This window comes from Aureococcus anophagefferens (genome assembly GCF_000186865.1).
Source record: "Aureococcus anophagefferens unplaced genomic scaffold AURANscaffold_8, whole genome shotgun sequence".
In the NCBI taxonomy this organism is placed as follows: Eukaryota; class Pelagophyceae; order Pelagomonadales; family Pelagomonadaceae; genus Aureococcus; species Aureococcus anophagefferens.
The window spans coordinates 575,837-599,951 of NW_008705568.1; the positions used below are offsets into that span (position 1 = coordinate 575,837).

General features: G+C 71.2%; 3 protein-coding genes across 3 annotated transcripts; 1 reads left to right on the plus strand and 2 right to left on the minus strand.

The window, feature by feature from the left end:
- Window positions 1-1,273: 1,273 nt before the first annotated feature.
- Window positions 1,274-2,143, plus strand: AURANDRAFT_25955 (hypothetical protein; the record flags this gene model as incomplete). Its single annotated transcript, XM_009038273.1, has 2 exons — window positions 1,274-1,660; window positions 1,724-2,143. Coding segments are annotated over 2 exons (807 nt in total), but the record flags the coding sequence as incomplete, so codon positions are not given.
- A 2,051-nt stretch (window positions 2,144-4,194) lies between these two features.
- On the minus strand, window positions 4,195-12,848 carry AURANDRAFT_63826 (hypothetical protein; the record flags this gene model as incomplete). The annotated part of the gene is made up of 4 exons (XM_009038542.1): window positions 4,195-5,139; window positions 5,871-8,921; window positions 9,487-10,656; window positions 10,848-12,848. The coding sequence occupies 4 exons, from the start codon at window positions 12,846-12,848 to the stop codon at window positions 4,195-4,197; spliced, it is 7,167 nt and encodes a 2,388-aa protein (XP_009036790.1).
- A 981-nt stretch (window positions 12,849-13,829) lies between these two features.
- Window positions 13,830-23,818, minus strand: AURANDRAFT_63827 (hypothetical protein; the record flags this gene model as incomplete). The annotated part of the gene is made up of 7 exons (XM_009038541.1): window positions 13,830-16,523; window positions 16,576-16,624; window positions 16,733-17,916; window positions 17,967-18,636; window positions 19,018-21,420; window positions 21,621-22,244; window positions 23,313-23,818. The coding sequence occupies 7 exons, from the start codon at window positions 23,816-23,818 to the stop codon at window positions 13,830-13,832; spliced, it is 8,130 nt and encodes a 2,709-aa protein (XP_009036789.1).
- Window positions 23,819-24,115: the final 297 nt, after the last annotated feature.

Genomic DNA, 24,115 nt, shown 5'->3' on the forward strand with positions numbered 1-24,115 from the left:
TCCGGGAGCCTGCGGCGCGGCGACGGCGCCCTCTGGCACAGCTCGTCGTCGCGCGCGGCCGCCGCGTCCGCCCGCGCCGGCTTCCCGACCCGCTCACGTCGAACCTCGTAGGGGAGCGCTTCGCCATCCCGTCGACGGCGCGGCTCTCGCAGAGCTACTCGCAGCCCCGCGCGTCCCGCCGCGTCCGAGTACCATCGCACAAACCCTGAAAAAATGAACGACAGGCACGCTCCTCGCCGTCGAAGAGAAGCTCACGGCCAAGGACACGGTCACGGGCCGCCTCGAGCGGCTCGACGGCGGCGGGTCCTGGCGCGCGTGCTACTGCGAGCTCGCCGGCGGGCGGCTCCGCGTGCTCGCGCCGGGCCGGGACCCGCGGCGGCCCGACGGCGCCGACGACAGCGACAGCGACGCCGACGACGTCTTCGTCGAGGCGCTCGAGGAGCTCGCCGTCGACGCCGGCGGCCGCGGCCGGCGCGGCGCGACGCTGAACCTGACGCGGTGCCGCGTCGTCGGCACGTCGCCGCAGCACGGCGCCACCGCGTTCAAGTTGGTGGTGGACCGGGGCCCCGCGGCGGACGTCGCCGCGTGCCACTTCCGCGCGCCGTCCTACGACGACATGTGCGCCTGGCTCCTCGGGTTCCACCGGTCCCTGGCCGTCGTCGTCGCGCGCATCCGGCGGCGCCGCGCGGCGTCGCTCCCGTTCAGCCGGAGCCGGTCCGCTTCCACCGACGAGTCGCCGTCGGGGAGCCCCTGCTCCCAGGGCGACGCCCACGGCGTGCGCAAGAAGTCGAGCTCGCGGCGGCGCGGCAGCGGCGACGCCTGCGCGAGCCCGCTGAGCCCGCCGCGGAGCCGCGCGGCGACGTCGCCCGCGCGCCAGTTCCCGCTGTCGTCGCCGCTGCGGCCGCCGCTCGGGACGCCGCCGCCCCCGACGCCCCCGCCGGCCGGCGACGACGGCGGCGCCCTCTGCCGCAAGTCGAGCGCGAGGCCCTTCCACGGCAAGACGGCCGCGGAGCCCGCGCCGGCGCCCGCGGCGGCGCCGAAGAAGTACGTGCCGCCGCACCTCCGCGCGGGCTACGCGCCGTCGCCGCCGCCGCCGGCCGACGCCTTCGAGGAGACGGGCGACGCCATCACGGGCGGCTTCTTCGCCGAGGAGGGGAGCCCCTGGCGGACCGCGCCGGGCCTCCGGTACCGGAGCGGCGCCGTCTGCGAGAAGGGCATCCGGCGCCACAACGAGGACGCGTGCGCCGACGGCCCGGCGCCGCCGGCGGGCCTCGAGGGCGCGGCCTACTTCGCCGTCTACGACGGCCACAGCGGCTTCGACGTCGCCGCGCGCTGCCGCGACGAATTGCACGGTCTGTTCTACGAAGAATTCCAAAAGTCCGAGGACCCGGCGGCCGCTTTAGAAACATCGTTCCTCGCGCTCGACGCGGCCTACTGCGCCGAGGCCGCGCGGGGCGACGCGTCGCCGGACGCCGGCGCGACGGCGCTCGCGCTCGTGCTCGAGTGCGGCGGGGGTTCAAGCCCACGAGCCGTCGTCGCGAACTGCGGCGACTGCGCGTGCGTCCTCGGCCGGAAAGGGGCGCCCGTGCCCCTGAGCGCGCCCCACGCGCCGGCGCCGGGCTCGTCCGAGGCCGCGCGCGTCGAGGCCGCCGGCGGCTGGGTCACCGCGGAGACGGATCTCTGCGTCGGGCGGCTGCACGCGATGGATCTGGCCGACGACGAGATCTTCGCGGACGCGCACGAGCGCGTGCGCCTCAACGAGATCCACCGCGTCTGCGGCGAGGTCGCCGTGACGCGCGCCATCGGCGACGTCGACTTCAAGGGCTGGCCGTGCGACGGCCGCGAGAGTCCCTGCTTCGCGTACCCGGAGGGCCACGACGGGTCCTTCGCCGCGGACCTGCTCGTGGCGACGCCGGAGGTCGTCGCCGAGGCGCTCCGGCCCGGGGATTCCTTCCTGCTCCTGGCGACGGACGGCCTCTGGGACGTCGTCGCGCCCGCGGAGGCCGTCGCCGTCGCGGGCCGCCGCTTCGACGCGGGCGACCACCCGAAGGCCGTCGCGGCCCACCTCGTCGACCGCGCGCTGCGCCTCGGCTCGGGCGACAACGTCACCGTGCTCCTCGTCCAGCTCGAGGTCGCCCCGTAACACTCTCGTGAGGTTGCGTGTCGACGCGCGAGCGGGTGCCGCCGACGGTCCTCTTCGAGGCGCGCGTCTCGCTCCACAGCGGACCCGTGCGTGCGGCGTACGTCTCACTCTACTACGCAGTACTACTACACAACTTATTACTGTACAGGGGCGCGCAGCGGCTACGAGTTGCGGAGCGCGAAGCCGAGCAATGCGACGACGATGAAGACGACGCCGCCGAGCACGTAGGAGTTGGAGGTGAGCTCGCTTGACGTGCCCTCTAAGAGCCCTCGGTTTTTTAACGGCGCGCCCAGGCCGCCTTGGGCTCCGCCTTCTCCGCCTTCGCCGGCTTCTCCGCCTTCGTCGCGGCCGGCTTCTTCTTCCGGGGCCACCAGGGGTAGATTCTGGCGTCGTCGACGGCGCGGGCTGCCCGGCCCGCTGTTTCGGCGGCGTCGCCGAGCGGATGCACCTTGTTGATGGCGTCGCCCGGATCCATTCGCGTGGCGGCGCGTGCTGCAGCGCTGCGGCAACAGGAAGGGGCCGAAGCCGTGAATCTCCTGTGACGGGCTGCCTCTGCGTTTTATTGCAACTGCACTCACTTCAACAAAAAAGGCAACTCGCCGCCGAATGCCGCGTCCTCACCCGCTCTCGACTTGCGCCCCGTCGTCGAGCGAGCGCATGGCCGACCCGACCGTCATCATCGCCGGCGCCGGCATCGGCGGCTTGACGCTGGCCCTCGCGCTCAAGACGCACTGCGGCCTCGAGGGCTCGGAGATCCTGGTCCTGGAGCAGGCGCCGGCCTTCGGCGACGGCGTCGGCGGCGGCATCGGCCTCTACGCCAACGGGCTGCGCGTGCTGCGCGACGCGTCGCCGGCGCTCCTCGCGGCCGTGCGCGAGGCGGGCTACCCCTACGTCTACCGGCGCTGGCTGCGCCACGACGGGACCGAGGTCGCCGTCGCGGAGGAGAAGGAGCTCTGCGGCGACCCGGAGCTCCAGAGCCTGGGCATCCGGCGCTGGAAGCTGCAGCAGGCGCTCTGCGACGCGGCCCGGGCCGCGGGGATCGTCGTCGAGTTCGGGTCCCGCGTCGAGGAGGTTACAGAAATACCCGGCGGCGCCGTCGTCCGCACGGCCGAGGGCGCGCGCAAGGCCAAGGTGATCTTCGGCGCCGACGGCCTCAAGTCGCAGGCCCGGCGCGCCGTCGCCGGCGCGGACCTGCCCGCGCACTTCACGGGCGTGACCTGCCTCATGGGCTCCGCGCCGGTGGCCCGGCCCGTGCGCGGCATCTGCTTTCCCAGTTCTTCTACGACGAAATGCCACGCGTGCTACTACCCCACGGGCGAACAGGAGACGGTCTTCCAGCTCTACTTCCCCGCGGAGACCGTCGCGGAGAACTGGGGCCCGCTCGCGCCCGCCGAGGCCGCGACGCAGGCCGGAGCGTTGGCGAACGACCTCGAGCGGGACGGCTGGGACGCCGCGCTGCTAGAACCGCTCCGGGGCCCGCCGGACTCCGTCATCCGCGTGGGCATCTTCGCGCGGGACCCGCTCACCACGTGGGTCAAGGGCCGCGTGTTTCTGGTGGGCGACGCGGCGCACCCGCCCGTGCCCTACATCGGCCAAGGCGCCATGCAGGCCATGGAGGACGTCGGCGTCCTCGCGCTCTGCCTGAAGCGCTTCTGCTGCGAACACGGAACATTCGACCCGACGGACGCGGCGCTCGCGGCGGCGGCCGAGGTCTACCAGAAGATCCGCGTGCCGCGCGCGACGCGCGTGCTCGCGAGCTCCCACGTGCTCGGCGCGTCGCAGCAGCGCCGCGCGGAGTCGTGGTCCTACAACTTGCGGCGCGAGTGGTCCATCCGGCTCCAGTGCCTCCTCCACGGCACGCTGCCCATCATGAAGCCCGGCGTCGCCTACGACTACGCCGCGGACGTGCGGCGCCACCTCGACGGCGACGCCGCCGCGCCCGCGCCGGCGCGCGCGCCGCTGGTGGTCGCCGGCGTCGCCTTCGCGGCCGCGGCGGTCGTCGCTTTGCGCAAGGCGCGGGCCTGAGCATGGCGACCCCCCCACTTCCGTTACTAGGCGCATTTCAACACGTACCAGTCCGGGAGGACGACCTCGCCCGCCGTCGGGATCGCGCTCGTCGTCGTCGCGTAGACGCGGTGGTCCGCGCGGAGGAAGAACTCGTCGACCGCGTCCTTCGTGCCGAAGTAGTAGCCCGCGGGGCGCACCCAGCCCGCGTGGTAGTCGTTGCCCGCGAAGAGGCCGCCGCGCCGCAGCTTGGGCCACCAGGCCTCGAGGTCGCCCCGGACGCCGCTGTACGTGTGCTCCGCGTCAAGGTACACGAAGTCCAAACTCGCGTCCGGGAAGGCCCGCGCGGCGTCGAGCGACGCGAGGCCCTCGCGCAGTGCGGCCCGGCGGCCGTAGGGCGCCACGGCCGCCCGCGTCGCCGCGACGTCGCCGGCCCGGTCCGCGTCGTAGAAGTCGACGGCGGCCCAGAGGTCCACGAGGTGCAGCTCCGACAGCGCGGAGCCGTTCAGCAGCTTCGCGGCGAACTCGCCGCGGTGCGTGCCGACCTCGACGCCCGTGCCCGCGTAGCCCAGGTCCGCGAGGAGGCGGGGCAGGCCGTCGCGGTCCGGCAGGGACCGCAGGAGGCGTAAAGGTGTGTGGCTCCGCGAGCTCGGCCGCCTCCGCTCGTCCCGCAACCCCTCCAGCACGACGGCGCGCCGCGCCTCCAGGGGCTCGTCGGCGCAGGCCGTCCGCCCGAAGATCTCGTCGGCGACGAAGTCCGCGTCGTTTTCGAGGTCGCCGCGGAGCTCCACGGTGAAGGGGATGACCTCGCCGCGGCAGGAGACGTAGAGATCGCGCGTCGTCAGCTGCTGCGCCGCCCAGGGCACGTTCGCGTCCCACCAGGCCTGCGACGCGCGGGCGCAGGCGTCGTCGCGCAGCTCCTGGCGCTGGCCGGCCACGGCGGCGCAGCAAAAGAAGCCACAACTCGACGATGGCCCATCACTCAGCTCGTGCTAGGTTCAACGAAACAAAAACTCCCAAATTGAAGCTATACAATGCCGCCCCACATGATGGAGTTTTCGACCCGACGAGGTTGACGCGGACCAGACGCGATACGCGCCATGGAGGAGGAGACGTCGAGCACGCGAGAGCGCGCGTCGTCGCTGCTCGGGCGCTCCGGCGAGGCCAAAATTACCCTTTTCTCGGCGGACGCGCGGGCCGGCGTCTACTACAAACTCCACGTGACCTGCAGCGCCACGCGGCGCTCCCTCGAGAGCACGCAGCGCTACTCGACGTTCCGCGGCGCCTACCGCGTGCTGCGCCGCTCCGGCGCGACGCTGCCGGCCTTCCCGCCGAAGATCTACGCGCGCGCGGCGCTCGGCGTCGCGCTCGCGCCGGCGCAGGTCGCGGCGCGGACCGCGGGCCTCGACGCCTACTTCGCCGCGGCCTTCGCGCGCCTCGACGAGCTCCCCCTGGAGACGCGGCGGCGGTTCTGCGAGGTGCTGTTCCTCGAGGAGGTCGCCGGCGCCGTGCCTCCGCCCGTCGACGCGGCCTACGCCGCGGAGCCCCGGGACCGCGCGGCGACGCTCTGGACGCCGCCGAGCTCCGCGCCGAGCTACCAGCGCGAGGCCTACGGCGCGCCCGGGCTCGTGTAGTAAACCTCGAGCGAGCTTAAGCGGGAAGAGGCGGGCGGGGGGGGCGGGGGAACGGGGACGGCCTAGGCCATGAGCTCCTTGAGGGCGACGGCCTTGGCCTCGATCTCGGGCCCGCGCGCGTTGCAGTAGTTGGCGTAGAGGGAGACCATCTCGTCCTTCTTCGACGCGGCCGCGGCGCCGAGCGCGCCGTCGTCCAAATTCGCGAACTGGTGGTAGAGGAGGAGCTTGTCGAGGGACTCGCAGGCGTTGACCGGCTTCTTCGTGATGAGGTCCGCCTTGGCGTTGTCGATGCACTCGAGGCAGACCTTGTCCGCCAGCGCGACGAGGTAGGACGACGCCTCGTCCGCGCCGAGGCCGTAGCCGTCGGCGACGTCGCCGACGGCCGCCGCGGCGTCGTCGTCGTCGCCCTCGATGGCCGCGACGGCCTCGGCGGCGAAGAGGGCCTGGACCTTGTTCGCCGGCAGGCCGAGGTCCTTCTTGAGGTCGATGCCCATGGCGACGGCCGCGTCCCGGAGCTCGGCGGCCTTGGCCGCGGTGTTCGGGTCGTTGTAGCCCTGGGACACCTTGTTGAGCTTGTCGAGCAGGGCGTTCTTCTTCGCGGCGAAGGACACGTCGCCGAGGTCGACGCCGAGCTTCTCCTCGAGGTTCGCGACGAAGGCCGCGTCCGCGCCGTCGAGCGTCGCTTTTTGGGCGAGGGCCGCGCCGCAGTACTTCTGGGCGATGGTGTTGCCGACCTCCTGCTTGGCCTTGGCCGCGTCGACGTCGTCGACGCCGAGGACGCCCGGCAGGTGGAAGACGGCGTTCGCGTAGCGCTCCTTCTTCGCGTCCGTGATCGCGTCGCCCTCGGAGACCTGGAGCGACGAGAGCACGCACTGCTTGAAGAGGTCCGCCCGGAGGTCCGGCGGGACGAGCGCGGCGCAGTCCACGGCGTAGGTCCAGGCGCCGCCGAGCTCCTCCGGCTCCGTCGCCAACCCGTTGCCGAGCACGAAGTCGACGACGGCCGCGAGCTCCGAGAGCACCTTCTCCGGCGACCCGGCGCCGACGGCCGCGCCCTCGTCGATGCCGAAGGTGCCGCCGGCGCCCTTGTCGACGTTGAGGTCGTCGCCGGCGTCGATGCCCCGCTTCTTCGCGAGCTGCTCCGGCGTCAGCACGATCTCCTCGAAGGCGCCGACGACGCCCTCGACCAGAGGCTGCAGGCGATCCTTCGCCGCGGCCGCGAAGGCCGTCTGGGCGTCCTCGTCGCGGAGGTCGAGGCGCGCCTGGAGCTTCGCGAGGCCCTCCTTGTACTCGTCGGCGACGATGCCGCCGCCGGACGCGCCCATGGCCTCGAGCGCGGATTTCGCGTACGTCGGCAGGAACGTCGCCTTCTTCGCGGCGTAGACGTCCTCGTCCGAGAGCTCGAGGAACGCCTGGAGCGAATCGAGCTGGGCCTTGCGCTCCACGGAGAGGATCGAGTTCTCGGAGCTGTAGGCGCGGATGCGGTCCGTGTAGGCCCGCTCCATCTTCTCCTTGAGGAGCGCCGCCGGGAAGTCGACGTTGGCGACCCAGGCGTCCAAGTCCGTCCGGTCCGGCGTCGCCTCCCGGAGCATCTCGCCGAGCTTGATGTCGAGCTTCGGCGCGAGGATCTGCTCGTGGACGAGCGCCGTGTCGGACGGCGTGAGCGAGAGCGTCTTCGCGAGCGCGCCGAGCTCGGCCTTGGCGCCGTCGTCGAGCGCGTCGCCGAGCTTCTCGACGTAGACGAGCTTGTAGAGCGACAGGGGCAGCGACTTGCCCGTGACGCCCAACAAATCGTCGAAGAACGACCCCGCGTCCGCGCCGGACAGGAACGGCGCCGTCTTCACGACGGTCTCGACGCCCTTCTGCACGTCCATGAGCCGCGACACGGACGCCAACGCTCCCGGCGTGTTCTGGAGCTTCAGCGCGTCCGTGGCGGCCTTGTAGGGCGCCGCGAGCACCTCCCGCACCGCGGACCGGAAGACGCCCTCGGCCGCGCTGTCCGTCAGCCGCAGGTCGACCTTCATCTTGTCGAGCGACGGCCCGAGCGCCGCCGCCGCCGCGTCGTCGGCGCCGATGCCCGCCTCGACGGCGTCGCGCGTCGCGGCGACGTAGAGCGGCACCGTGAGCGTCGCCGTCGCCTCGGCGGCCGCGTCCTTGGGCACGGCGAGGATCGTCGCCAGGGATTCCAAACGCGCGTCGTCGGCGTCGGAGAGCGAGTTGCCGTTGGCCGCCAGGAGCTCGCCGACCTCGGCCGTGTAGCAGTCGAGGTGCATGTCCGACGCCGTCTGGTCGGTGATGCCGAGCTTCGCACGCGCGCGCGCGAGCATGTCCGGGTTCACGGAGTCGAGCTTCTCCAGCGTGCCCGCGAGGGCCCGGTCGTAGAAGGGCGCGGCGATGGCCGAGCAGCGGTCCTCGAGGTCCGCCTGCTCCAGCCCGAAGACGGCCCGGACCCGCCCGACCTCGTAGCCGTAGGCCTCGTCGCTCACGCTGTCGGCCGCCGTGCCCGCGAAGGCGCGGTCCGAGAGGAAGAGGAGCTTGGACACGGTCTTGTGCTCCGCGGACTCGGGGTCTTTGAGGACCTCGTCGCCCGTCCACTGGAGCTGGCCGTAGACCTCGACGGCGACGTCGTAGTGCGCGTTGCCGGCCGCCTCCGCGTCCAACCCGAGGATCTCGCGGAGGGCGACGAGATCGTTCATCTCCGCCGTCTTGACGTCGGGCATGCGCATGACCTCGAGGAGGTACTTGGTGTAGATCTGGCAGAGCAGCGCGACCGAGTAGTCGCCGGGCAGGCCGTACTCGCGGACGACGGCGTCGACCTCCGCGGACGTCACGGTGGTCCAGTCGCCGGCGACGGCGGCGTCCCGCAGGAGGCCCGCGATCTTCGCCTGCATGGCCTTGTAGCGGCCCTCGACGAGCGTCGGCGCGACGGCCAGGCGCGTCACGCTTCCGCCGACGAGCGCGCCGACGCCGGACACGACGAGCGACCCGGGCATGAGCACGCCGGCGAGCGCCGCGCCGGCGACCGTCGCCGACTTGCTCGCGAGCTCGCCCACCGTCGGGCCCGTCTTCGCGAAGAGGTCCGCCGCGGCGCCGCAGTCGTCCGCGACCTTGCCGAACGCGTCGGAAGCGGCGGGCGCGCCCACCTGTGGACGCGAGAGGGTCTGCGGCGTGTCTCTCGGGGGCGCGGGGGGGACGTGGGGCCCTCCGGGGCTGGCGAAGGAGCGGCGCGCCGAACCGGCGAAGGAAACGTGGAAGGACGCTGTTTTCGCGCGAGCATCTGGGCCGTCTGGCGCCCGCTGCGCGCCGCGTGGCGCGGCAGGGTGTTGCCGCGCGGCAACAGGGAGAACACATCCACCACGAGGGTGAGAAGGAGAATCGAGGCCCGTCGGACGACCATACTTGGGCGAGGCTGAGCTACGAGCCGAGCTCGGCTGCAACCTCAATCAACCAAGGCGAAGCGCAGAGATATCCGCCCGAGTCCCCCAAACGGGCCGCGAAGCCGACGCCGTACGCGCCACGACGGTCGACTTCGTCGCCAGCTGCGGCGCCCTTGGAACCGGCGCTCCGGCGGCCCACGGCGACGCGGGCTCTGCGGTGCGCAAACCCCACGCTGGTCGCGCACGGAGAGATCGTTGCGCACCCCCTTGGAAAACCTCGACTCCCTTACGCGATGCTCCCCCCGAGCTTGTAGGCCGCGGCCTTCGTGACGTCCTTGTCGAGCTTCGCGTCGAAGGCGAGGGAGATCGTGGTGCCGGCCGCGACGGCGACGGGCGCGTCGGCGAGGAGCTGGAGGACCGTCTGCCAGTGGCTCTTCTGGGCCTCGCCGTTCGCGCCGCGGCTTTTCACCAAAGTCGCGGCGTCGTCGTCGAGGACGAGCGTGGGCCACATGGCCAGCCCGGAGAACTTGGCGGCGATGTCCGCGCTCGTCGCCGCGGCCGACGCCTTGGAGCCGTCCTCCTTGACCAGCAGCGACTGCAATTGCCGCTCGTTCGCGAACGCGTCGGCGTAGTTCGCCTCCGCGCGCTGCAGCGACGCGGCGTCGACATTAAAAGCGAGCTTCGTCGACACCGTCGCCGGCAGGGACGGCAGCGGCCCCGCGAAGTTCACGTCCTCGAGCAGCTGCGGCGGCGCGAGGAGCTGCAGCGCCTCGTCGCGGCAGTTGAAGCGGATCGGGTCCTTGCCGGCGATCTTGGACCAGTCGTAGGACGGCGGCGTCAGCAGGTTGTGCAGGGCGTAGCTCACGGGCGCCGCGTAGGTCTGGCAGCGCTGGGGGATGTAGGACCCCGGGTCGTCGGGGTTCTTGAGGTGCCTGGCCTTCGCGTCCTTCATCGTCGCGTACAGGCCCTCCTCCGACGCGATGGAGCCGCAGATCTCAAAGACGCACAAATCCACCTTCTGCGGGAGCTCGAGCTTCGTCGAGAAGCCCTCGATGACCTCGATCTGGCCCGGCGCGAGTGGGATGACGCCCTCGCCGTCGCGGCCGCTCGCGTTCGGCTTCTCGCACTTGGCGATGAACGCCTTGGCGCGCCGCGCGGCCTCCGGGTTCGCCTCCACCGCATAGACCTTTTTCGCGCCGTACTTGGCCGCGACGAGCGCCAGCACGCAGAAGGGGCCCGTGCCGAGGTCGAGGACGACGGCGTCGGGGCCGAGCGCCTTCAGGCGGTTCGCGATGGCCTTGGTGAACTTGGGCGTGCGCCGCGGGTCGTCGCGCATGGCCTTGTAGGCCTTCTCGTCGAACTCGATGAAGTCGATCTGCGACGGGAAGTCGCTGTCGAAGCCGTCCGTGGCGCTCCACTCGATGGACTTGAGCGCGACGGCGGCGGCGGCGGCGGCGGGCAGCGGCGGCAGCTGCGGCACGATCGCCGCGCCGACGAGGCCCTGCACGGCGGCGCGGCGCTCGACCGGCTTCAGAGCGCACGCCGTCGCCAGCAGCAGCGCTGCTGACACGACAGCATTGCGACTCATCATCGTGGTGGCGGCGGCTTCAAGAGATGGCTTCAAGTTGAAATCCGAATCTATCCGATGCATGTTGAAGGGAAACGAGGAGTTTATTGCGTCTCCACGCTCACCTCAAACACCACCAGCGACAGCGGGGGCATGTCGAAGCGCTCGAGCCGCGCGAAACCGTCGCCGACGACCGCGCATCCCACCTCGGCGGCGACCGGCGCGACGAAACTCGGCGCGTCCGGCCCGTTCCAGCCGCCGGCCTCGCGCGCGTACGCCTCGCCGGCCAGCGGCGACGCCAGCACGGTCGCCTTCGCGGCGCACGTCGCGGCCGACGCGTTGGCGAAGACCGGCGCCACGGGCCGCGTCGCGTTCAGCCCGTTCGCCACCCGCAGGAACAGCCCGCCGTTTGACGCGGCCGACGCGGCGACGGAGAGGTTCGCGGCGTCGCCGACGGCGAGGCGCGTGCCGTGGTGCGACGCGTAGCTCAGGCGCATCGCGTGGTACGGCGGCTCGAGCAGGACTTGGTCCGGCAGCAGCACCGCGTGGCCCTCGCCGCAGCCGTCGTAGTGGGACCCGGCGGTCCAGAGCTGGGACGACGCCGCGGCGGCCACGCGCGTCCCCAGGGCCGCGAGCGCGTTGAAGGCCGCCGCGCGGTCTAGGGCCGCCCCGAAGCGCTCGCCGTCGCGGCACGCGTTCTGCTCGAAGACGACGAGACCAACTTTGCACCCCGCGGGCGCGAGCGCGTCCAGGGCGTCGGCGGCGTTCCGCGGGCCGTCGGACGCGAAGGACGGCGTCGAGTGGAAGTCGAAGAAGACGCGGTCGCAGGGGCCCGCCGCGTCCGCGAGTTCCCTCGCGAGGTCGCGCGCCGTCGCGTTTCGCGCGCAGCGCCGGTCCGGGCCCGTCAGGCCCTGGAACGTGCCGTAGACGTAGCGGAGCTCGTGGGGATAGCCCAACGCATTCGCGCGCGTCTCCATCGCGGCCACTTGGTCCGCGAAGCCGAAGCCCAGAAGCGACGAATTCCGCAGGAACGCCTCCGGGCAGAGCTCGTTGCCGATCTGCACGACGACCGTCTTCAGATCGTGGCTCGCGGCGACGGCCTCGACGAAGTCCGCCAACGCGTCGGGCGCCGTCCAGTGCGGCAGCGCCACCGCGCACGCGCCCAGGCCCGCGGCGTCGCACAAGTCCAGCGCCTCGAAGGCGCCCCAGCCCCGGCTCCAGCGCCGCAGCTTCGTCGGCTTGACGTTGGCGTGGTCCGCCGTGTAGGGCGGCCGCTCGGAGGCCGGGCCGGCGTAGAGGCGCCAGCCGTCGCCCGCGCTCCGCGGCGCCGTCGCCGTCTCGGTGAAGGTGCCGCCCCACCGCAGAAACGTCGCGCCGGAGTCGCGCAGGGCGTCGCCGGCGCCCTTGTGCACCGGCAAGCCCGCGAAGCGGCCCCAGGCGCCCGGCTGGAGGTAGACGAAGTCGACGTCGCACTCGCGGTCCGACGACAGCGTCAGCGCCCCCCCGCAGACCCGGCAGCCGTCGTTGCCCTCGGCCGTCTCGCCGCCGCAGTCCAGCGGCGGCGCGCCGACGGCCGCGCGGCCGCAGGTCGTGCCCGCCGTCGGTTTCAGCAACGCGTCGACGCGCGTCCAGTTGTCGCCGGACACCGTAAAGTCCTCCGTCGCGAGCGTCGCCGCGGTCGCCGGCCGCGTCGCCGCGCCCGTCGCCTGCACGTCGCCCCAGTCCTCGAGGGCCACCGTGAGCTCGCACGCGCCCCGGGCGAAGGCGTAGAACTCGTAGGGCTCGCCGGCCTCGAGCGCGAAGCCCTGGTGGTACAGGCCCCGGTTCGAGAGCCGCGCGCCAGGCTCGAGTCGCACGGAGACGTTGCCGTTGAACGCGGCGCTGTCGTTGACCCACGTGGCGTCGCCGGACCAGCCCAGCGACCTGGCGCCGCCGAGGTCCGACAGGCTCTGCTCGAAGCTCTCGTCGTAGACCATCTGGCTGTAGACGCCGTAGATCTGGTGGTTCAAAGGCGAGAAGTGGTAGCCCTTGAGCAGGGGGCTGTTTGCGCTTCGGTCCGCGACGTCGACGACGACGGCCTCATAGGCGTAGGCCAAGGCGCCGAGGAGGGCTGCCCACATAGCCATCGACACGGCGTTTGATTGAGGCCATCATGAATTCATATTTACCAGTAGACCTTCCCGGCCGGGCATCGTCCCAGCTCGTTTAAAATCGATTGCTCATGGCCAGCCAAACACGCCGTCCTAAGACGCGATCCGTCACCGCCGCGCTGCGGCCGTCACGCATGACTGCGCAGGCGTGGACCGTCGCCCTCGAATTCCTGCCTGCCGAGGCGGTTAGCCGCGCCAAACTCGTGTCGAAGGAGATGCGAAGCGCGGCGCGTCTTGTCCTCACGAAAGGTCGCTACCGGCCCGTGGCTCAGTGCCTCGAGCTGGTGAGCCGCCTGCGAGCCATCCGTCGTGAGGACCGCCTCTACGAAGCTTGTCGCAAAGTCACCGACGCGGACGAGGCGAACATCGTCCGCGCGGCCTGGTTGCTGGAGCCGACGCTCGTCGCCGAAGAGGTCTTTCAGGGGGACCCACACCATTACAAGCGTTACATCCCAGAATGGGCCATGCGGATCTTCGAACCCTCCTTCGACGGCCTCGAGCGGATCGTCGCGGCGATGGAGCACGTCGACCGGCACGAGGACTTCAGCGACCGAACCGAGCGGTTCTTCAAGGATCACTGGACGCGGTGGGTCCGTGAGGTCGGGAGCTACCCCGGGCCTGCCGATGAGCGCGGACACCGATGCATGATGTTCATAGAGGGTCACGGAGATAGAACCGACGCGCGCTTTTTCCGCGCGCTACGACACTGGAGCGACCCGTATCGCGCGTACCGCGCTCTCTACGCCGCGAATGAACAGTACTTCTGGGAATCACCCCGCGAATTTGTGGAAGAGGCAGAGACGCTCACTGCCGACTGGGACGTCCTCAAGCGGCAAGAACTCCTTGGACGATTGCGACACACCGCTGTCCAGATCGAGCGTTGCTTAGAGGAAGAACGCGCAGAAATGGAAGCCGACGAGGGTTCGGGAGACTACTAGTAACCCCTAAAGTACAACCTTACATGAGCACCTTCTGGCCGTTGATGTCGACGACGCGCGCGGAGCCCGACGCCATCAGCGCGCGCGCGTCCTGCTCGTCGTGGATGCGCTGCGAGTGCGCGATGGCCTCCTCGGCGCGGTCGCTCTTCTCGACCTCGAGTTTGAGCGCGTCGACGACGGCGGCGTCGGGCGTCGCGTGGGCGAAGGGCGCCGCGGCCCGGAAGCCCAGGACCGCGCCGCCCGACGCCGCGAAGAGGGGAAAGGCGCCGTCGCGCGCGATGGCGCCGCTCCGCGCGACGAGCCGCCAGGGCCCGTCGTTGACCGCGTAGCCCACGATGCCCGCGTCGAGCAGCGCCGCGAGGCGCACCGTGTCGCCCTTCTTCGCGGACGGTGTCGCGGCCCACGCGTGCGGGTCGTCGTGCAAGGACGTCACGACCTCCGCGTCGCTCCGCTCGAAGGCGGGCCCCGCGAAGCCGACCTCGAAGGACTTGGGGTCGTCGGTGTGGAGCGCGACCTCGTAGTAGGCCACGCCGGACGTCGCGACGGCGCCGTCGGCGCCGAGCACGGAGCCGAGGAAGAAGCGGCGCCGGTCCGGCCGCGCCGCGTCCGCGCGGATCGAGATGCCCGGCTCGCCCCGCAGGCGCCGGAACACGGGGCCGCCGCCGGCCTGGGCGTCGACGGCGGCGCGCTCCGCCTCGACGGGGTCGCGGATGAGCACGTCGCACGACGCGAGCTTCATGAGCGTCGCGGGCGTCTCCGGGTCGAGCGCGTTCTGGAAGGCCCAGACGGCCTTGAGCTTCGTGCAGGCGCCAAAGTCGGGGCAGGGGCCCGTCAGCGCGTTGCGGTGGACCTTGAAGTCCTTGAGCGTCCTCGACCAATGTTCGGGGATGGCGCCGACGAAGCGGTTCGTGTGCGCGGAGAACTTCTCCAAATTCGACGCCCGCGAAAAGTCGGGCAGCTCGCCGCTCAGCTGGTTCGTGTGCACGGAGAAGCGCTTCAGGCGGGGCAGCGTGCCGAGCGCCGCGGGCAGCGCGCCCGCGAGCTCGTTCTCCTGCAGGTTGAGCCACTCGAGGGACCGCAGTTCCCCGATGCCCGGCGGCACGTTCCCCGTCAGACCGAGGCCGCACAGATCCAGGACCCGGAGCCGCCGGCACGCCGGCGCCGTCGGCCCGAGCGTCGGGTCCGGCAGCGCGAGCGCCGCGAGCGACCAGCCCCGGAACGCGGGCTCGGCGCCCGTCGCGTCCGTCGCGCGGTAGAGGTTGCACTCGAGCAGCGCGCAGGGCTCCGTCGTCAGCAGCTTCGCGACGTCCCGGCGCTGGTCCTCGCTGACGATCGTGTGCTTGACGACGAGCTTCCGGATGATGCCGCGCCGCGCGCGCGCGAGCGCGTCGTCCGAGAGCACGCCGTCGTGCGTCGTCGTCGTCGCCTCCATGGCGCCGAGGATGCGCGCGCCCTCGTAGAGCACATGCAGGTCCCCCTTGAGCTCGAAGAGGGACCGCACGTGGAGCTGGATCTCGACGACGAAGTCGTGGTCGCGGCCGAGCGCGAGGCGCCCGTTGACCATGACGTCGCGGTTGCCCCCCGAGAGCTCCGGGTCCCAGGACCGCGTGATGCGATCCTTGACGCGGATGACCTCGAAGCGGTCCGCGCGGGCCTCCAGCAGCCACGCGAGCGCGTCTCGGACCTCGACGAGGCGGTCGCAGAGGATCGTGCAGCGCACGTAGTCGGAGATCCGCGTGTAGTCGCCGCCGTAGTCGCACTGCGTCTTCTGGAGGCAGCGCCGGATGGACTTGACGGGCTGGGGGCTCGGCACGACCTCGACGTGCGCGTCCGGTAGCGACGCTCGCACCGCGCGGACGCAGTCGTCCGCGAGCCGCCGCAGCTCCGGCGCCGCGGCGACGGCGCGCGTCAGCAGGCGCATGAGCGTCGCCTGGGAGTTGACCTCCTCGGCGCAGGGCGGTTTTTGGTGGATCTCGGGCTTGGACCTCCGGAACGGTTTCACGAGAGCCTCGATGCCGCGGAGCGCGGCCTCGCCGCCGGGCGCGTTCGCCGCCCGCTCGTAGCGCGCGTCGAACTTCTCGACCGTGTGGAGCAGGAGCGGCACGAAGCGCTCGACGCCCGCGTCGCGCATCTCGTTGAACTGCTCGACGAGCGCCTGCTCCTGCTCCCGGCTCTCGCCCATGGCCTTGTCGAGCGACTTCTGCGCCTTGCGCAGGTCCATCTCCCGGAAAGTCCCCTTCCAATCGCGCAGCACGGTCTCCTCGCGCTGCTTGAGCTCCTTGAGCTGGTGGTGGAAGCGGTCGCCGTTGTTCCGGAGGAGCGTCACGGCCTGCTGCAAGGCCGTGACCTCGAGGACGTGGACGCCCAGGGGCACCTCGCCGCCGGAGTTCTGGTAGGCGTCGACGATCTTGACGGCGTTGCTCAGCGGGTCCTCGGTCTCCTCGGCTTTCGGCGCCGCGGCCGCGCCGACCCTGCGCGCGTCGGCCTCGCGCAGCGACGCGGACTTCTCCCGCTCCCGCGCGTCCGTCTCCCGCTGCCGCGCGTCCGTCTCGCGCTGGAGCACGGCGGCCTCGCGCCGGAGCACCGCGGCCTCGCGCTCCTCGAGGGCTCGCAGCCGCCGCTCGACGGCCGCGTCGTTTCGGAGCCGTACGGCAGCCGCGCCGGCGTCGCCGTCGTCCTCGACGGGCGCGACGCGCGACGACGACACGTGCAGCTCCGACGCCGTATTGCCGCGGAAGATGGTCACGGGCATGGTTGTCGTTTACAAGGTTGTGGCTTCCATCGTTTGGCAGCCCGTTGCCCGGTTCACAACGACTGCAAGGTCGGCCGGATCACGATGTTGAAGGCGGCGACGTCCAGACGCGTGAGTTTAGCAATTGATCAACGACCGGGAAACTTAGCAGCTCGACGGGGACGAATCACCAGTCGAACTTCTCCTTGCGGAAGGAGATGAAGAACTCGCGCGAGAACTTCGTGAGCGCGTCGACGACGGGCTGCGCGCCGCCGCAGTAGAGGATCTCCCACCGCGAGAGCCGCGCACCGCACGCGTCGAAGAACGCCTCGCGGTCGACGTCGACGCCCGCCTCGCCGAAGATGTCGGCGGCGCTCACGGAGTTCTTCGACGACTCGTGGGACTGGGAGAACTCCTCGCGGAGCGAGTCGGGCGACTCGCCGTGGACGTCGAACTCGGCGAGCGAGGGCGCGTGGCCCATGGCGTTCGCGTGGGCGTGGACGAAGGCGCCGAGGGCCTCGCGCGAGGGCAGCTCCGCGGCGACCCGCGCCGCGTCGGCCTCCGACAGGTCCGCGCCGTGGCGCGCCGCGACGGCCGCGAGCGCGTCCGGGCCGACGCCCTTGGCGCCGCCGGCGAGCACGAAGCGGTCGACGACGTCGTCGCGGCCGTCGGCGCGGAGCGCGGCGCGCACCGCGGCGGCGAAGCGGTCCATGGGCGCGTCGCCGGGCTCGCTCTGGCGCCGGTGCGCGTCCGACGCCCGGGCCTTGGCCTCCTCCGAGGCCTGGACGGCGTCCTCGGGGAGGCCGGTGCCCGTCTCGATGGCGTGGATGAGGCCCTGGATCGCCCGGGGCAGGTTCGGACGCTTCGCGAAGACGAGGACCCGCGCCGGGAGGCGGCTCGTGTCGACGCAGAGCTCGCGCTTGCCCGTGTAGTAGACGACGGTGTAGCCGTCGTCGTCGAATTCCACCGCGCTGAGGTAGAACTCGACGAGCGACGCGTCCCGGCACATCCACAACAGGTTGCAGCGCCGCGTCTCCTTGGCGGCCGCGAGGATGTTGATCGCCGGCGTGATGCCGATGCCCGACGCGACCAGCACCAGATTGTCGAAGTTCGACGCCGTCGCGTAGGGGCTCGTGAAGGGGCCGGTGACGTAGCAGGGGCGCACCGTGTCGAACGTGACCTCCGCGTGGAGCTTGCGCGTCCAGTCGCCGACGGCGGAGACGCACACCGACGAGTAGCCCGGGTGCTCCGGCGACTGGTAGAGCGAGAAGGCGTGCCACTGGTCCTTGGCGATCCAGGGGATCATCACGTAGACGTAGCCGACGGCGTCCGCGCGGAAGCCCGGCGGGTTCTCGAAGGAGAGCTGCACGCCGCGCTCCAAGCGATGGAATACAGTCGTCTGATGTGGAACGTGAGGGCGAAGACCTGGTAGAGCACGTCGGCGGCGTACACCGCGAGGGCCGGGCCCACGACGTAGGCGACGACCGACTTCGGCGCGTGGAGCGCGACGGCGATGCCCATGGCGAGCGCCCCGGCCGTGTGGAGGCCCTTGCGCACCTCGTAGCGCACCTTCTTGCGGAGCCGCCCCCAGGCCATGGGCAGCACGACGACGGGCGCGGCGAGCAGCGCGAGCACGCCCGTGCGGCCCGTCACGTGCGCGTAGAGGAAACGGGAATCGCCGCGGATCGCCCAGCGCGCGACGTGGCCGACGCCGTGGATCAACGCGCACACGCCGACGGCGCGGCCGCACGCCGCGTGGAGCGCGTGGAGGTCGTGGAACGGCACCCAGACGGCCAGACACGACCGGCCGAGGAACGTGCGGAGGCCGTGCGCCTTCGTGACGAAGAGGAGCACGAGCGACGGGTACATGGCGTAGGCGGATATGCGCGAGAGCGCGAGGCAGGACATCTGGAGCGCGTCCGCGGCGCAGATCGTCGCGCGGATCTCGCAACCGACGGCGCCCGCGTGTCGCCCGGACGTCTCGACGAGGCCGACGGGTTTCGGCATGAATACGGTGACGATGTTATATAACACGCATATCGCGGAGACGGCGGCGACGACCGCGAAGGCCCGCCACTCCTCCTTCGCGCTCTCCCTGCCCGAGCGCCTCGAATCGTGCGACGGGCGCCGCGACTTGCCATGCTCGAGGTCGTCGTGCACCGGCGGACGGGTGGCCGTACTTACCCGGCGCAAGGTTCGATGCCGCTCGACGACGCGCTCGACCAGCGCCCGCGCCGACATTGGGTCTACGCTCCGAGAGGCCGGCGACGAGCCGTTAAAGCAGATGGATTAATTTTTGCCTGGCACTGCTTTTGTTTGGACGATCGCGAAATTCTGAGGTGCGACGCCGCTCCGCGCCGCCCGACCGCCCGCCGCTCCTCCCGCGACTCCTCCCGGGACCCCTTCGTTTAGAGACGCATCTAGGCGAAATTCAGGCAGCTGCCTCACGGACGCCTGTGGCAAGCGCCTTACCTACTCGATCGCGCGGCGCGCGGCGCCCGGCGTCTCCGGCGGACTGAAGCCCGGGAATTCTGCCACCTTGTCCGCGGGCCGGACCTCGTCGTCGCCGTAGAGCCGCGCGCCGGCCTCGACGGCCGTCTCGAGCTTCGCGCGCACCGTCGAGTCGGCGTCCCTCGGCGGCGGCAACGCGTGGAGGTCGAAGGCGGAGCCGCCGTCGCGGGTCGTGTTGGCGAGGCCGAAGGACGCGAACAGCGCGTTCGCGTGCGTCGTCCGCGCGGACATGGGCGCGGTCTCGAGCCACCGCTCGTACGCGGCGACGCGCTTTTCCACGTCCTCGAGCGACGCCGCGGACGTGACCAGGTCCGCGAAGTCGAGCTCGAGCGCGTCCGCGACCTGCTTGAGCCCCAGGCGCACGAGCGCCGTGCCGCGCCACTTCCAGTGGTGCGCGTTCGAATTCTGCGTTCGCGCGTACGTCGCCTGCTTCGCGGCCTCGTGCACGGCGGGCGCCTCGGGGTAGTACTCGACGATCGCGTCGTCGGCGTGGTCGTGGGCGCGGCAGGCGCCCTGCTCGATGGCCTCCGTGACCTTCTCCAAAACGGCCGCGTAGGGCGGCTCCCGGCCGACGTCCGTGTCCTTCAGAACGCGGTACCGCGCGGCGATGCCCCGCAGCTTCGCCGCGACGGCGGGGTCCTTCGCCGCGAGGGCCCGGACGGCCTCGAGATGCTTCGCCTCGTGGGACACCGAGCCCTCGCGCGCGTGCGCCAGTTGCTCCGCGCCGGACAGGCACTCGTGGCGCAGCTCGTCGGCCAAATCCACGAGCTCGTTGGTGAAGCGCGCGTCCTCGTCGTGCTTGCCGAGCTCGTCGTGGGCCAGCGTGAGCATCTCGTCGTAGTGCACGTGCGCGACGCCGTGGTCCGCGGCCAACGCGCTCGACAGCTGCTTGACGTGCATGCGCCAAAAAAAAGAGAGCCAGAGCGCCGCGTGGAGCGGCGCGAAGGCGGCGGCGTAGGCTCGCCACGTCGCCACGGACGGCGCCGCCGCGAAGGCCGCGCAGGCGCGGTGGTAGCGGCGGCCCGCGTCGTCGACGGCGTCGTGGTACTGCCGGCACTCGGCCAAGCCGACGTTCTGGAACGCGCGGAGCGTGTCCTCGATGGGCACGAACTTGTCGGCGACGACGCCGTCCTCGAAGATCCGGAAGTCGCCGCAGAAGACGTCCGGCTTCGGGGCGTTCGCGCCCAGGGCCGCCTCGAGGAGCGCGGCGCGCGCGGGATACACCGAGGTCCGCAGCGCCGCGAACCACGGCGACAGCGGCGAGTTCGGGTTGTGGATCCAGACGTCGTCGTCGGCGAAGCGGCAGCGGCCGTAGGACTTGAGGAAGGCCAAGACGTCCGAGTCCTTCTTCGGCGGCGTCGGCGCCTGGACTCGGAACTCGCCCTCGAGCTCGAAGCGGCTCGCGGAGTGGAGCTCGAGGTGGCCCGCGTAGACGGCCTTGGTCAGGCCGTCGAGCGTGACGGGCCGCCCGTCGAGCTTCGCGAGCTTGTCGACGACGCCCGGGACGCCGCAGAGCACCGCGAGGCGCCGCTCGCGGCCGATCAACATGGGATGCGCCGTCGGGCTGCCGTCCTCCGTGACGATGCCGCGGAGCGACGTCAGGTACTGGTTCCAGTAGTTCGACGTCTTCGCCGTGACGACGACGTCGTCGGGCCGAATCGACGCCTTGCCGCTGATGAGATCCTCGAAGTTGCGGATCACGCGGCACGTGCCCGCGACCGCCCCGAGGAGCGAGTAGCTCCCCTTGGCGACGACGCGGCTCCGCGCGGCGCGCCGGTCCACGGTGAGGATCTCCTTCGCGCCGAGCGCGACGACGGGCCGCGACTGGAGGTGGAGCACCGTGTCCGCGCCGCTGACGGCGAACTCCGTGTCGACGTCGTCGTAGCCGAAGAGCTGCTCGTAGACGGCCCGCACCTTGAGCGTCGCCGCCGCGACGCGCCGCGCCGTGTCCAGGTCCATGCAGAAGCGCGCGCGCCGCCGCTCCTCCACGGCGACTTTGTCGCAGCCGGACGCGCCCCTCCTGGGCACGTACTCGCACTTCTTGCTCCCGAGCACGCGCTTGATGCACGCCAGCTTACTGCGGTCGAAGAGCCACTCGTCGGACGTGACCTCGCCGGAGACGACGGCCTCGCCGAGGCCGTAGGACGCGGCGACCTGCGCCGCCGGGAAGCCCGTGTTCAGCTCGACGGAGAACGCGGTGCCCGCGACCGTCGACTCGACCATGTCCTGGACGACGACGGCCATGACCGTGCCCGCGTGGGGCACGCCGTGCCGGTGGCGGTATTCGACGGCGCGGTCCGTGAAGGCCGACGCCCAGCACGCCTTGACGCTCGCGACGACGGCGCCGAGGCCCCGCTGGTAGAGGAACCTGGGCAGCACAAGAGTGATTCAACGTCGCTTCAACGTGAGTGTTCCGCGCGCGCGCGTTCCGGAAAAAGCATCCACGCTTCGAGACCGTTCCGAGAGATGATCGCTCGTCCAAAAATCAGCCGAAACGAGTGGAAAACAACCGAGATAGGAGCCTGTGAAGTTGGGAATTTCGCTCTCTTGTGCTGCCCTGAGAGGAACGTGTCGTGCTGCCCCGCGAAGGACGCCTCGGCGCCGTCCTCCGACGTCGCCGACGACCGCACGGCGACGGGCCGCTCCGCCAGGCTCGCCGCGGCGAGCGCGGCGCCGACCGCGGCCTCGGCGGCGTCGGAGAGCGGCGACGCCGCGATGTGCGCGCGAAGTTCGGCGGCCTTGGCGAAGAGCTCGGCCATGCCGTTGGCCTCGGCCGCGTTCTCCAGCTCCGACCGCTTCGACGGCGACCCGGCGCTCGGGCGGAAGCCGTCGCTGAGGGCCTGGAGCCCCGCGAGCAGCGCCTCCGACTCGGCCGTCGAAAAGTGCGCGCGGTAGGCCGCGGTCGTGACGCAGAAGAAGGTCGGCACGGCGACGCCGGCGATGGCGTTGAGGATGGCGAGGGACGAGCCCTTGCCGCCCGTCAGCGCCGTCTCCGTCGCCAGCACCTCGCCGGCGCCGAGGACGAAGGCGGACCGGTCGCCCGCGCCGGCGCTGAGCTGCGCCACGACCTCCGGCTTCAGCAGCGACGGCTCCATGGTCTTGAGCGTCTCGACGCAGCTCGACACGCAGGTCTCGTGCGTGTCCAGCGACTTGCGCACGCTCATGCCCCGCGCGAGCGCCATGCTCGGGCAGCTCGTGGACAGGTAAAACGCGGGGCTGCCCGGCGTTGAAGAACGCTTGCCTTCCTCACCATCGGCCCGGCAGCCCAAGTTCTTCGCAATGGGAGCAAAGGGCGGCCTCGCGCTGGCCGCCGCGGCCGCCGCCGGCGCGGCGCTCTACGCCCTCTACCGGAAGCGGCGCGCGGCTCAGGAGGCGGAGCGGCTGCGGTACAACTTCGCGCCGGCGAGCGCCCTCGACGCCGCGGCCTTCGGGAGCCTGCGGCCGGGCCTCCAGAGCAACACGGGCGAGGCCGCGGGCTGCGTGTCCGACGCCGAGGTCGCCGCGTGGGTGGCCTTCGTCAAAGGCCGGGGCATCACGCGCGTCCTGTCCTTCTTGGGCGACGACGAGGCCGCGTGGTACGCGTCGGACGTCGACGGGGCCATGGCGTCCGCGTTCGGGTCCGGCAACTACCTGCGCCAGAGCGTCCACGCCGACGGCGCCTACGCGGCGGCCAAGGCCTTCGTCGACGCCGCCGCCGCGGACCCGAACGCGAAGATCCTCTTCCACTGCTCCGGCGGCGTGAATCGGACGTCGATGGGCATGGCCATGTGGCTCGGCGCGAAGCACAGGGCAGGACAAGGGTGATTCAACGTCTCTTCAACGTGATTGTTCCACGCGCGCGCGTTCTGGAAAAAACATCCACGCTTCGAGACCGTTCCGAGAGATGATCGCTCGTCCAAAAATCAGCCGAAACGAGTGGAAAATGGCCGAGAGAGGAGCCTTTGAAGGTGGGAATTTCGCACTCTTGTCCTGCCCAGGCGAAGCACGGCCTGTCGCCATCGGCCGCCGAGGACGCCATCAAAGCCGCGGCGGCGGCCCACGGCACGACGCGCAAGCCGAGCGCGGCGAAGCTCGAGACGTTCATGACCGCGGGCAAGCTGCCCCTCAAGACGAAGAAGCCCCGCGACGTCGCCAACCACTAGGCCTCGCGGAAGCTAGAGGACGGCGCGGGGGACGTTCGGAGCGAGGGGAATCGGGGGGTCGTCGTTGCCGGCGCGCGGCGCCCTCGGGCGCCGCCGCCGACGAAACCCCCTTGCTCACCGCATGTAGGTCGGGTCGTCGCCGATGACGACGGACGTGGCGAGGAGCTTGATTTTGAGGTCCTGGGCGGCCTTGGCGTCGTGCTTCATCTCGCCGAGGCGCGCGGGCGTGATCTCGCCGTTCTTCATGGACCGCTGGGCGTCGGTCTCGTACTGGACGACCTCGTTGCCAAAGTTGAAGTGCTCCTTGCGCAGGTCGGCCTTGACCTCCTTGATGAGCGTGCCCTGCGCCGCGAGCGCGGACTCGGACTCGTACTTGAAGGACGTCGCGGACGTCGTCGAGTAGTTGAGCACGTCGTTGCCCAACACAAAATTGTGGCCGCTGAGCTCGGCCTTGAGCTTCTTGGCCTGGGCGCGCATGTTCGACGTGCCCTGCTTGGACGCGGCGTCCATGTCCATGTCCATGGAGTCGCGCGCCGTCGTCCGGTACGTCATCTCGTCGCTCCCGAAGTAGCAGGACGACTTCTTCGTCGTGTCGGCGTTGAGCACGCCGATGAACTCGTGCATGCGGCCCGTGGGGTCCTCCTGGGTCGCGTTCGTCGTCCACTTGACGTCGTCGTTGCCGAGCACGAAGTGCGTCGCCGTGAGCGTCTTCTTCATCGCCTTGCCGTCGATGGCGCCGCCGCGGTCCTGCTTCCGCAGGATGTCCTTCTGGCGGCTCTGGGCGTCGGTCTGGTAGTTCATCTCGTCGAAGCCGAAGACGATGGACGTCTGCGTGTTGCCGAGCTTGCGCTCGCGCAGCTTCTCGCAGACCGTCTTCCGGTCGTCGACCTCGTGGAGCCGCGACGCGACGCGCTCCATGTC